The sequence below is a fragment of the Candoia aspera genome, chromosome 7 (assembly GCF_035149785.1).
Source record: "Candoia aspera isolate rCanAsp1 chromosome 7, rCanAsp1.hap2, whole genome shotgun sequence".
NCBI classification, from domain to species: domain Eukaryota; kingdom Metazoa; phylum Chordata; class Lepidosauria; order Squamata; family Boidae; genus Candoia; species Candoia aspera.
In genome coordinates, this window is record NC_086159.1 from 1,496,640 (window position 1) to 1,510,288 (window position 13,649).

At 50.3% G+C, this 13,649-nt stretch overlaps 1 protein-coding gene across 1 annotated transcript; it reads left to right on the forward strand.

The window, feature by feature from the left end:
- The first annotated feature begins 90 nt into the window (after positions 1-90).
- LOC134501610 (nucleoside diphosphate kinase 6-like) lies at positions 91-12,906 on the forward strand. The gene is made up of 5 exons (XM_063309493.1): positions 91-211; positions 1,904-2,006; positions 3,029-3,068; positions 5,714-5,874; positions 8,562-12,906. Exons 1-5 carry the CDS (start codon positions 119-121, stop codon positions 8,726-8,728), a joined length of 564 nt encoding a protein of 187 aa, XP_063165563.1. The 5' UTR covers positions 91-118; the 3' UTR covers positions 8,729-12,906.
- Positions 12,907-13,649: the final 743 nt, after the last annotated feature.

Genomic DNA, 13,649 nt, shown 5'->3' on the forward strand with positions numbered 1-13,649 from the left:
CGTCGGCGCCCAGCCCAGGAAGAGGCCGGGCCGGGGCGCCCGTGCGCGTTCGCCTCTCGTCCGCCGCGCCGCGGCGCGCCGCCTTCCTGCCGCTTGCCAGGGCGCCCGCCCGGGGAGGATGAGGCCCTCCTGGCCGGGGCTGCGGCGCGCGCTGCAGCTCACCCTGGCCATCGCCAAGCCCGACGCGGTGGCGCACCCGCTCGTCCTGGAGGTGGGTGCCAGGGCGGGCCGAGGGTGGTGCGCCTCGATGCCTCTGGGGTGGGTGCAGGCGGCGGGGGAGGGGACCCCGCCCAGGGTCTCCTGGGACGGGCTTCTCCACCGTGGCCGCTTGAAGGTGGGGGGACCTCCGCTCCCAGAAATCCCCAGCCGGCGCGGCTCGGCTAAGAGCCGCGGTTAATACCGGCCTGGGCATGTGGGTGGTCAGCAGCCCTGGCCTGACCATTAAGAAAGACCAGCTTGTTCTCCGGCCCCGAGGGAAGGGGGGCATCGCACCTATCCCGCCCTTAGCTCTTCCGCTGCCCCGTTCGAAAGGCACCGGGAGTGGGCTCTGCTTCCGCCACCCACTGGCCTTGAGCCTGCCCTGGTGGCCAAGCGGGTGCCTCTGGGTGAGTGCAAGCCACAGGTGGAAAAGTGCCCCCAGCCCGTGCCCACTGCCCCATCTGGAGTGGTGTAGACAGAGCTGCGGCCTCCAGAAATCCGCTGGCCAAGGGGGGATCCCGGCCCCTGTGAAAGTGTCCTACGTGTCACTGCATTTTGTGGGAATGAATCCCTCAGGCTAATTGGGAACTATGTGCCATGCTCTGTTTTCAGTTTCCTGGCACCATCTGGCCTGTCTTTGGAGAGAGCCTCGCCCTCTCCGTGTTCTCCAGGGCATTTGTGACTTTCTGCCCCACAATAGGGTGGCCTCCCTCTCCTTCCCTTTATAGAAGGAGCTGGAGGTCAGCAGAGGCTGGGCCTGGCCAGGCCCCGGCTTTCCAGCGGCACATGGGTCAGTGTCAAGCCACACAGGTGTGGAGGCCTAGCCCTCCTGCAGCCCAAGACCCCCTCCGCTCTTTTGCAATGGGCTGGCACTGTTTGGGGGTCTCCGTTGCATCCCTAACATGTCTGGATTATCTTATTTCTTTATTTTTATTAAACAAATTTATATGGCTGCCCAACTCACACACACGGCCTGGGCAGCTTACACAATTAAAAGTTAGTACTACAAAAAAACAATCACCCCCCCACACCCCCTCATGGCAGTAACAGACACACTCAAATCAACGATTTGATCAGCTCCGTATCAGCCTGGGGTCCCCAGGCCCACTGCCAGAACCAGGTCTTTAGGGCCCTCTGGAAAAGTATCAAGGCGGGGGCCAATCGTATCTCTGAGGGAATGATATTCCATAGGGAGGGGGCCACCACGGAGAAGGCTCTTTTTCTCGGTCCCACCAGGTGTACCTCCTTTGTTGGGACCTGCAGCATCCCCTGCCTCCCTGCCCTACGGCCCGGGTAGATGTGAGTGGGTTGAGGTGGTCCTTCAAATCACCTGGCCCCAAGCCATCTTAGATTTATTTCTCTGTAAAAACTAGGCTTAGAGGTCGGGGTGAGTTCTGGGTAATCCAGCAGACCTCCAGGGCAAATTGGTTGCTGAGAGCTGAGGCCTTTTGCGTCTTCTGGCCACTCCCCAGCTAAGAAGCGCTGGCCCAGTTCAAAAGCGTTTTGCAGCCTTCCAACTGCAGAAGTGTGCTGTGGCAACAAAAACACAATCTTGGGCTGCAGCAACAGATGTCTGGTTTCTAGGTAGCTAAATAACGAGGTCTGTCACGTCCACCAGAAGCCTCTCAGGCCTGCGGCCAGATGGCGTGGGGTGGCTCCTTTGCACATTCGTGGCCTTCTGCTTGTGTTCTTCTTTGTCTTCTAGGCAGTGCACAAAACCATTCTGAACCACAAGTTCTTGATCGTGCGGACAAAGGACCTGCTCTGGAGTAGGGGGGATAGCCAGCGGTTCTACCAGGAGCACTCAGGTTGGTGTAAAGGCTTCCAGGTGCAGCAGGGCTAAGATCCTGGCTGCTGGGAAGGTCTGGGGAGGGGCCTCTTGCCCTCCAGTCCAGCCTTGGGATCTTCCCTGGGTGTCACAGAAGCTGGGCTGGATGGCCCTCAGGTCTGATCCAGTCCAGAGTTCTTCTGATGGTCTGAGGCTCCCCACACCCCAAAGATCCCTATGTCCAGGGGAAGAGAGTCCAGTGGGTTCAGCAGAGGGAACCAGGAAACCCCCAGCCCCCATTTGGGGGTCTTGAAGAAATAATTTCCAGCTTTCTAAGGCTTAAAATCCAGATCTTAAGGCTGGTGTTGACCACGTCCACACCATTGGCCTTCATGGGTATGGAGCTGGAAAGTCCTCCCGGATGAACCTGGCCCAGGTATGGGCAGGCATTCATGCAGTTGGGCTGAAGAAAAGGATGGGGCCCAAGGGCCAGATCCTCCCCCCAGTTCCTTTGTGTAGGTCAGGGGACAGGTGACATGGGGACAGGGGTCAAAGCAGAAGTCACACAGCAGCTCTGCTCTTGCAAGCCTTGTCCATCTTGGCTGCTGCATCTCTCCTCTTAAGCGGAAGTTTATTTATTTATTATTTATTTATCTATCGTATTTTATCACCACCCATCTCCCTCATACGGGGGACTCTGGGCGGTTCACAATAAAACAGTTTAAAATTCAATAAAATCATAAATAATATCCTTAATCCATCAATATCAATCCATCAATATAAAATGCAATGAGATCCAAGTAACGGCAGATCTAATACCACCCAAAGGGGAACAAGACCAGCCTTGGCAGGACTAGGGAGCCCACCAACCCCAAGAGTGGCGTTTGGGGTGGGGCATGCAGACAACCAGGCTGTGTGTGCTGGGGCCTCCATGCTGGATCCAGGCCACTTCGCAGTGCACCAGCCCTCCCTCTAGATCCCTGAGGGGACTTGCTTGCATTGAGGACCAGCAGAGTGGAGAGCGTGGAGATGTGAGCTGCCTTTCTCCTCTTCTTCCCCCAGGGCGCTTTTTCTACCAGAGGCTGGTGGAGTTCATGTCCAGGTAGGTCCACAACTGGTGGAGAAGACCTCCCTCCCACTCCCCTTCAAAGGCCTACAGGGGACCTTTCAGTTCCCCCAAACCCTTACCAAAATTGCTCTAAAGGAGGGCGAAGTACGCAGGGGTGACTGCGGGGGCCAGGGGGAATGTTGAAAAAGCCCTACATGTAAAAAAGAGGAGGGACTTCATCACTTGGTCACAGCCGCCATCTCGACTTTTGGGACCACCCTGCCCCTGGAGACACCTCCTGTGAATATTATGTCTTGTTGTTCTGACACACAAGAGGCCGAGCGACTTGTGGTCTTAAAAGTTTGCCATTTTGTTAGAACAAGAACCTGGATTCTCAACCAAGTAGCTAAAATTCAGTAACAAATAACCCAGCCCGTCCAACTGATGTGTAAGTTAAGCCGCCCAGAGTCACTTGCTCAGATGGGCGGCTATAGCAATCAAGTCAGTCCGTCCGTCCGTCCAACTGAGGCAAGGCAGTGTTTCTCAACAGATTCTGAATGGAGAAAGATGTGAAACTTTCTGAATCCTAGGAAATGTTTTACTAGCTGTTGTGTTGCCTCCTTGGTCAGGATATTTGTACGTTTGTGTGTGTATACACAAACACACATTTACACACATACAGACATATAAATACACAGGCACACAAGTGCAGATCCACACAGAGATAAATTTATTATATTTAAATGCATATGATTATTACTGTGAACCCAAATCAATTCACTGCAGGCGGAGGACTCTTTGTTGAAGACGATGGACCACACTCTACCACCACAGTCCAGGGCAGGTCAGCAGACAGAGGTTTTGGCTTCCCGGCTGAGGACTGAGAGGGAAGGACCGGCCCAAATCCCCAGCCAGCTTCTGGGCCTAAGCTGGGGTAGAACCTGGGCGTCCCCAATCCCAGTCTAGTGCATGTATGCATGAAGGGCGCCCACAGCAATGGCCACCAGCTTCCATTTGCTGTGTGCAACTGGGCAATCAAACCCACATATGAAAAGGGTGCCGCTTCAATTGCCCTGTTGTGCCCACCATTTTGATATTGCGAGATCCAAATGTGTGTGTATATGTATTTGTATACACAGGTGTGCGCACATAGCCACACACACATTTGGATCTTGCACTATCGATTTATGGACATTTTTGTGGAAATAGTGCGTATTTGACCAGTAAGTTGCAACCTGTTTTGTGCCATCTTATTCTGGCACATTTTTGCTCACAGAAAATTCAGTTCAGAACACTGAAAGCACTTAAGTAGACAAGATTGCGAAAGAAAGTTTCTTTGAGAACACGGAATGAAGGGGGGGAAAGAAACCCACACGGAAAGACACTGGGAAAAAGTCTGCCGGCACTAACACAGTGCCATTAATATCCGAACAGGGTTACAACTTAGTTTTCAATATTCTGCTCTGGTTTTCTGCAAAAATGTGTTTCTAGAGAAGACACCCGTCAGGTTTGGAGACGTTTTAGTGAAATGCACTATTTCCACAAAAACGTCCATAAATCGATAGTGCAAGATCCAAATGTGTGTGTGGCTATGTGCGCACACCTGTGTATACAAATACATATACACACACATTTGGATCTCGCAATATCAAAATGGTGGGCACAACAGGGCAATTGAAGCGGCACCCTTTTCATATGTGGGTTTGATTGCCCAGTTGCACACAGCAAATGAAAGCTCGTGGCCATTGCTGTGGGCGCCCTTCATGTTGCACTCTGAAGGAGGATAGGAAGAACATTGATGCTTTTGAACTTTGGGGTTGGAGAAGACTCCTGAGAATACCACGAACAGCCAAGAAAACAAACCGATGGGTCATTGGACAAAACCCAGAGTTCTCACTCAAGGCACAGATGACCAGGCTGAAATGATCCTACTTTGGACACATTACGCAAAGACCCAGCTCTCTGGATGCTGGGAAAGGTGGAAGGAAAGAGAAGAGGCTGACCAGCAGCACGGGGGATGGATATGATTACACAGGTGATGGGGCACTGTTGGAAGACCTGAAAGACCAGACTGTGGACAGACCTTCTGGGAGAAAAATCTCTCAGTGTGGTCACTGAGTTGGCACCAACTTGATAGCACATAATCGAAAAGCTCCTGTGTGGTGTGGTGTTTTGAGTTACACTGACCACAAGGAGGCAGTACATGACCAGTTTCATACAAAGCCAGACATCATTCCCTGAGGTCTGAATTTGTCCTGACTAAGCAGGAACCATGCCGAGATGAGGAGAAAGTCTCTAGTGTTTTATTTAACTGCTACAGTAGACAGAAAATCCTACCAAACTGAAGCAGCGTGGGAAAACCCAGACAGATAAACCTCCAAAAGTCAAGGCGGGTCTGCTCTGTGTCTCTCTGAATGACAGCTCAAAGCCTCTAAACTATGCATGCGTTTTTGCCCCTGGATAGGGGCCCCCTCCTGCTCACCATCCGTGCTCATGACAGAATTTCAGATGACTGTGTATTAGCATTAGGACCTACCCAGGGCTAGATCTAAAAGCTCTCCCTCCACTGTTATGCTTCACAGGGAAGTGTGGGAGTTGTTTCAGATCAAGGGGGTTCCAGGTTGGAAGGAAGGAAGGAAGGATCCTGAAATAGTCAGAAACCAGGTAGCTTCTCATGAATTTATCTCTCGCCTTTCCAGTGGCCCCATGAGGGTTTATATCCTGGCTCACGAGGAAGCCGTCGCACACTGGAGATCGCTGATGGGACCCACCAAGGTGTATCGTGCCCGGCACACAGCCCCGGAATCCATCCGTGGGACTTTGGGCCTCACCGACACCCGGAACACTGTCCATGGCTCAGGTGAGTCCCGGAGCTGAATTTGGAGAAGAGGGTTTGACAGGTGGCTCTCAAAGGACTCGGAGCTGTCTACAGCCTTTCCGGTGGCATAAAACAAATGCTCAAGCCGGGGCGTAACAGATGGGTGAAGAGATAGACCATCATCAGAACTGGCGAAAGTTTTGATTTGCAAAGTCAGCTCAGAAGGAATTTGATTGAATGTCCAAATCGAATCTCCCCTGGGAACAGTTAGGTTTGACTCCTTGAAGGAACACCTTTCATTCGGTTTGAACGATTTGGAAGGTCTTTGGTGCCTGCACGCCTTCTTGGGGAACTGAATTAAATCTGCCCATTCCGATGCCCTAGCAGTTGAGGTAGGATTGGTGCTGATCAGTGCACACATGTAAACCGAGGTGGTGACGTTGCTAAATTTTACCTCCTAGTAAAAGGAGAGGACGCTGGTAAATCCTGAAGCGTTCATTCCAGGATGGGAAATGACAATCGGTGTAAGAAACGAGTGTATTGGGATTTTTCAAGGGGGCAGAATTCAGCCCTGCTGCTCTGGCCATGCCGATGAAGGCCAGAGTGATTGGTCCTATGCCGCAGGATTGTTAGGGAGGGATCTTGACCAGTAAGCTGGCCAGGAAATTCTGGGATTTGAAGTCTACACATCTTAAAGTTGCCAAGTTGGAAAAACACTGATTTAGGACAATTAAAGAGATTAGTGTTATTTCCTGTTAGGGTTGCTCGTGTGGCAGGCAGACAGAAGTTAGAGCTTTTGGGCTGTCCTCAGTCTTGAGTAACATTTACCAATTTCAGTTTCTTTGCCCACCTTTCTGCTTCCCGCCACTGCCACAACTCACTCTCCATTGCTCTAAAATGCTCAGGTTGCATTTAAGTTGCGAACCTGCAGGAGCAGATGTGATGGTAATAACAGTTCATGAATAATTTCTGTGGTTGCAGAAATTAGACTATGCCACAAATAGGGACAGAACTACAAATGTTTTGTGTGGCTGCTTCACCCCAAAACCAAAATGAAACTTTGAAAAAGGATCAAGAGTGAGGAAGCTGCAGATAGAGGAGAATAATAGACTGTGGAAACATGGGTAGAATTGATTGGATGGACCAGGGCAGTTTCTCCACCTTGGCCCCTAGAAGACTTCGCAGCTTAAATGCTGGGGAATTCTGGGAGGTGAAGTCCACCCATCTTCAAGGAGCCAAGGTGGAGAAACACTGCAATAGGGACTTTTTCGGCCTGGAGTCAGTCTGTGCCCATTGGTCTTGCTGCTTTTGGGATCTTGCCGGGGCATCCCACTGGGCAGGCAGCAGCAGAGGATGCCTCCTGGCTCTGGGGTTGGACCCCGAGGCTGCTGGCGACACGGAGCACCTGCGTGCTGCACAGGCTGCCTGTGATCAGGGAAGAGCTGCGAGGGCTGCTCCCTGCACGGATTCAGTGAATGAAGTTCTGCCTTCTCCCAGAGAGTCAGAGGCGAAAATCAGATCCTCCCAGATGCAAAGCCATGCTCTGCTGCTGCTGCTGCTGCTGCACGTCCCCTCACAACCCCAGCCTGCATGGCTACCTGTAGGGGTTTGTGGGAATGGTAGTCCCACACAGCTGTAGGACTCCAAAATGGAACTGTGGAATTCAGTTGTGAAATTGGTTATTTGTAGTGTGTCCCTAGAGAGACATTTGTCAAGCCCTAAGGGCAGCTACAGGCAGTCCTCACTTAACGAGCATTTATTTCACTATGGTCTGAAGTTACGATGGCCTCAAAAAAAAGTGCCTTATGACCTGTACTCACATTTATGACACATTGCAAACTGTTGCACCACCCCTGCAGTCATGTGATTGCAAGTTGGGCACTTGGCAGCTGTCTCGCATTTACAACCAGTTGCAGTGTCCTGCGGTCATGTGATTGCGATTTGTGACTTTTTTCCAACGAAAAACGTCCATTGGGCAAGCTGGATACGCTTAACAACTGCTGTTCAGTTCAATTTTATTACAGTCGCTGACCAGTACAAGATACAATTCTGTGAAGATATACACATTAGCCTTAAAATATGAACCATCTGATTTAAAATAATTTTAAATTTGAATTTACAAGTTCCAATTAAATGTTAAAATCCATATAGATCATAATGTAAATGAGCCCCTTAATCAAATTTAAAAACAATCTTATTAATTTACATTATCATGTCTAATAATCTGTCAAATATAAATATCTATAAAAATATGATATGTAAAATAGAGTAATAAAAAGACCACTTAAAGTTATTACATGGGGCACATTACTACATTTTTCCAATTGTAATCTGCCGTATCTTCATAGCAGCTGCTCAGAATCTGGCTACTTGCGCCATGACAGTTGGATATTCGTAACAACTGCTGTGATTCGCTTAACCTGTGGTCGTTAAAATGGTGGTAGAATTGGGTCTTGCCATGTGATGACTCACTTAACAACTGATTTCCCAGTCCCTATTGTCGTTAAGTGAGGACTACCTGTATTGTCCAGAGTGTCACAGGCTGCGTTAAGTGGGCCAGAGGAAGCCTTACGGTCTGAGCTTGGATGACCTTTCCGCGCTTTAGCATGTGCGAAGCCAACCTCTTGAGCAGTTGGCGAAACTGCCAACCACACATCCGTGTCTTGTGCAAACAGCTGCGTTACGTGCCCTTTTGGGGGCGGCTGATCCCTTACCTCCTTTCCCCCCAGACTCTGCAGCCTCAGCCAGCAAGGAAATCGCTTTCTTCTTCCCAGAATTCTGCGAAGAGCAGTGGTACCGGCGGGAGGAGCCACAGCTACGAGGAGCGCCAGCTTGCCCTGTGCCTCGCGTGGTCGTCCCTCGCAGCCCTGGGGACAGCTGGACGGAGCAGGGCTAGCCAGCTCCGACTTTGTCCCACGGATGTCCCCCGGGGCTCGGCCGTGTCCGGCAGGGCAGTCCTCGTTACCTGAGAATTTATTAGAGCGTGTGGGCTTTGCCGTCAGAAGATGCCCTCTTCTTGTGCCAGCGATTGGGCACGCTCATGTCCACGTGCCACGTGTGACCTTCGCCGATGCTCACTTCCCCCACGTGTTTCAGGCGAGGGCAGGGTTTGCAGGCCGGGGGGCAGTCTGCGTTGGGCCTCCTGAAGCGCTCGGGCCCAAGGGTGCCCAGAAAGGGGGACCCTGCCCACGACAGACCCGCCCCCATCCGGGAATTGACTTAGTTTACTGGCTTCTGGAGAGAGCCTTTCCCTTTGCAGACTGACGCACTGAACCCGGTTCTGGGGCTGAAGCTGGGCACAGGCTTGCCCCAGGCAGGTATGAGATGAAGGGCTCCCCCCACCTTGTGCTTGGGACCCACAGCCTCTCGCAGGTGACGTGGAAGTGGGATGGAGCCCGCTGCAAATGCAGCTGGAAACATTCTCATTTTGGTCCACGTGCTTCTCATCGTAGCCGCCCGCTCTTCGGTATCCGGACCCCATCGAGGCGCCTCCCTTACCTGCCTCGGTAATCCTTTTCCAAACGTATTTGAACATCCTTCCGTGTTTTCCAGCCTCTCCCCTGGACTCTGAGTGGCACAGAGAATTGAAAAGGTGAAATCTCTTGCTCCGCTGGCATCGTTCTCTTACCGCGTCTTCCGCCTTTGTGTTCCTGGTGCAGCATTAAGGCCTTCCTAGTTGCCACACTCCCTCGCAGATGCAGGGCCAGGTCCTTTGGGCTCTCTAGGTCTGGCTGGACTGAAGTTTTCGTTGTTCATCGCTATTGCCGTTGCTGCAGGGGGCTTCTGGGGGTTGTAGTTCAGCCCCGTGTCGAGAGTCACAAGGCCACCATCTCTGCACCCCAGAAAAACAGGAGCCAGACTGAAGAATGGAAGACTTTTCTGGGATCATACCAGACCCAGGCTCGCTCTCTCCTCCCGCCTGTCTCGTGCAGTGACTGCCCCTGCAAGGTCAGCTTCAGCAGGGGTCGAAAGATCCAGCCCCCATATTTGCAGGACACGCAAGCCTGAATTAGTTTTATCTTGGCCTGCGTGTCGGGCAAACCCGGCCTGGTTGGTCAGCGTAGGGCTCAGTGGACTGCGTGAACTTGGAAAGCAGGTTACTTCTCTTACCAGGTAAACTGTGTTGTGTGAACACAGCCATGAAATCTTTGGCAGCGTCACAATTGTGTGGCCAGTCTTGGTTTGGGAATGTGGCTGAAGGGGCTGTGGAGCTGGACGTTGATGAGGCCTCTCACCACCTGTGTGCCCCCCTCTCTTAGGTTGACCATCCTGGTTCTCGCCCGGCTCATGCAGCTGTTCCGGGGGGAACAAGAGAACGGATGCCTCAAACCCTTTGTATAGCTGGATCCAGTGCAGAGGCCTTAGGACAGTGTTTCTCAGCCTTGGCCCCCGGAAGATGTGTGGCTGCTGGCTGGGGAATTCTGGGCGTTGAAGTCCACACATCTTCCGGGTGCCAAGGTTGAGAGATTCTGCCCTAGAATCTGGGTTGTCCCAAAAAGGAGGCCAGAAAGTCCCCTCCTTGTGATCCTCCAAGCAACATCCTGTCCTTTGGAGAGCTTGGAGTTTGGCCCCTTATTTTATATCTCCCTTTTTTTTGTACGTGTTGAACCCTAGAAAGTTGCTTTTTTCCAAAAAGTGAACAAACCTCAGGGAAGAATTCACCTGTTCTGGCCTTGACATTCCCCCTCCCCCCGCCAGTAAAGATGTATGACCAGGATGAGCCCTTTACAGCTGAAAAGGCGGTAAAGAGTTTGCACCCTGAAAATCAACACATTAATTGCAAGGTTTATGAGTCTGCCTCATGCCAGCCTTATGGACTCTGCTGCCTTTTAGAGCCGGAGGTCCAATATGGCGCTTGTTTAATCAGTGGAAGGGCAATATCCGCTCTGCGCTGGCCTTCAAGCGGTGGGGCCAAGGCTGGCCCTAGCCTCCCTGTGTCTCCAGACACGAGGGGTTACCCTCCAAAGACAGTGAAGTAGACTCACCTAGAAGTTATATCACAGACGAATCAACAAGGAGTTTTGCTGTGTTAATTGCATTAATCCCCACCTTGGGTAGGATTTGTCCAAACTTACTTATCCCATTGTTAAATAAGATAAAAGGTGCCATGGAATCTTGAGGGTGACAAAGCATTAGCAAACTGTCAACGGAATTGTAAGATGCGACAGGGGCATCTGCCGGGGGAATTAAGAAATGCCCAGATGGCCATCAGGACCGCCCAGTCAATTCCCCACCTGTTTTTTTTTTTTTAATCATGCAGGGGATGGGGCTTCAGTTTTGTGTTTGAAGCCTCCATCTTGATTTTTTGAAACACCCCCACCCCCCAAAGTGCAGAGAAGGGTTCCTTTTGTGAATAGAAGCCCTTCCCAAGTTGGAGGAAGGAAAAGATGCCATTCCTGGGTAAGATGAACCAAAGTAATGTGATTTTTACAGAAGGTCACTAACTGACATACCAATGAACTATTTTTTTCTGGATAAGGCTGGAAAGCATTATTGAAGGTAAATAGCAGAGGTAAGAAATTATCTAACTATTGTTTATCATGTTTAATTATAAGATTACACCTTCTAATTATACAATAGAAGTTGTAATCTTATAATTAAGATTCTATAGTTAATTTGTAGTTGAGGTGGTTGGTACCAGTTTATGAAGGGGATCAAAGCAAAATGGAGAAAGATGCGGGAAGCCAAGTGAATGAGCTTTGGGGCAAGGAATATTCAACCCACGTTGGGATAGACCAATCCTAGCTTTCTGTCAAGACTAAACGGGACTGAAACTACCGCTTGGTTCACAAGACAATACCATAATAATCCATAAGCTCTTGGGGTTGAGCATTATGGCTAACCAGACCCCTATAGTTTCTTCAACAAAGCATAATGAAAAGTTCTAGCATAGCAAGATGGATGAACCCGGCCAGGGAAACGGATCATTGACCAGGATCTAGTGTTGGGAGAGGAATGTCCCATGTTGGAGATGATACAGGAAGATACAGAAATAAAACTGCAAAATCACACGCAGCTTTACATCTTGAGCCTGGGTCGGACAAGAGATGCAGCAGAAATCCTGACCTAGTGCCTGGAGGCCATGAGGGGCTGGCTGGGGTGAGACGGACTATGAATAAACCCCAACAAAATGGTTCAGGAGCCTTCTGGTGCCATGGATGTTACAACCATAACCCTTGAGCACTTCTCCGAAGTAGGTGATGAACAATTTGGGGGCTCCTCTGGACTCGTGGCTTCTGCTGAACCATGTGGACTCTGTGGCTGGAACGGCCTGTGGCCAGCTTGGCAGGTTTACCTCTTGTGCCTTTCCCCGAACCGGGAGGCACTGAAGACAGTAACTCGGGCTTTGTCAGCTCAGACTACTGCAGTTCGCTTTGCAAGGAGCTACCCTTGAAGACTACCCAGAAGCTACAACTGGCACATAACACAGGGGTCTACTTGCTGACCAACACTAGCTGGCTTGGGAGAATAACATGTTCTGCAGGAGCTGTTGTACAATTGAAAGTGCTGGCAATCCAGCCGTGTACAGCTTGGCCCTTCTTATGCTTGAGACCATTTTCATGTAGAATCTGCTGACCTACGTGATCAGATAGGAAGAAAATACTCCAGGGACCAACCCTGCAAGAAATCCAGGCTGGTGGGGGGTTGGGCTAGGACCTTGGGGTTGACTTTCTCAGAAGTAGCTCCCCCCGGAACAACATGTTCCTGCCTTGATGATGTTTTAGAGCAGCGTTTCTCAACCTCAGCAGCTTTAAGATGGGTGGACTTCAACTCCCAGAATTCCCCAGCCAGCATTCTGGGACTTGAAGTCCACCCGTTTTAAAGTTGGTGAGGTTGGGAAACACTTTTAGAAGAAGGGGCAAATTATCCTTTTTAAGACAGCTTTTCAATTCATGTGATGGTGGCTACAGCTTTTTATAGTTTTTTAATTGCTTGGCTTATTAATTTTTTAGATGCATTTTGCAATGTTATTAATGTTTTGTCTCATCTGTTGTAAGCCACCTAGAGGAACTGATGTCATCTTGGTTTTGGTAAATAAATGAAAATACTGCCAGGGGGCTTTTTTACAAATCAGCAGTGTGCCTTCCTTGGGCCATTGGTTGCCCAACAAGCTAGAAAAAATTCAATCCAGATACTGTAGCTCCGTCGTGAGGACCCAATCGAAGTTTGGGGCTTTTTTGCTTATTAAAAAACAGGCAAAAAAGGGGGGGGGGATATGGAAAGGAGGTCATTTTATGGCCCGTTCATGAATGAATGAATGCTTTTTGCAGCACTTAAAATAACCTACATGATCAAAACTTGCACACAGGAAAGCAAGTTTGAACTGCATTGTGAAAAATTCCTGCAACTTGGCAATTTCAGGTTTACCTTAGAAAACGGCTCCCCAAATTTTCCACTAAAGTTACACACACCTTGCGGTCAGGATGGGGAAGTTGGTGAGGACAATACACAGGTTTGTTGCTTTTTGTTTTTTTAAGGTAACTTCATACCCAAAGAAGGGAATGATGAACTTGATGGCATCTCCCAGAGGTGCTTAAGAGCGGAACAAAAGAAGCCCAGGAGGGTGGGGGCTGCGGCTTTGGCAAGAAACAGCTAACGACTCCCTTTGTGCCTTGTTTAATTGTTCCAGAAAAACAGCCTGGCTGACAACCCCCCCTCTCCCCAGTGCTAATTCCAGTCCATTGTCAGCCACCCTAGGGGGCTCTTTCCCTAGAGGAAGGTTCAAAGGGAAGTCTGGGTGGAGGTGTGGAGTTGGAAAACTTCCTGACCAACTTTGGCAATTAAGTGTTCTTTCAGCTAACCAGCTAATTGATAAC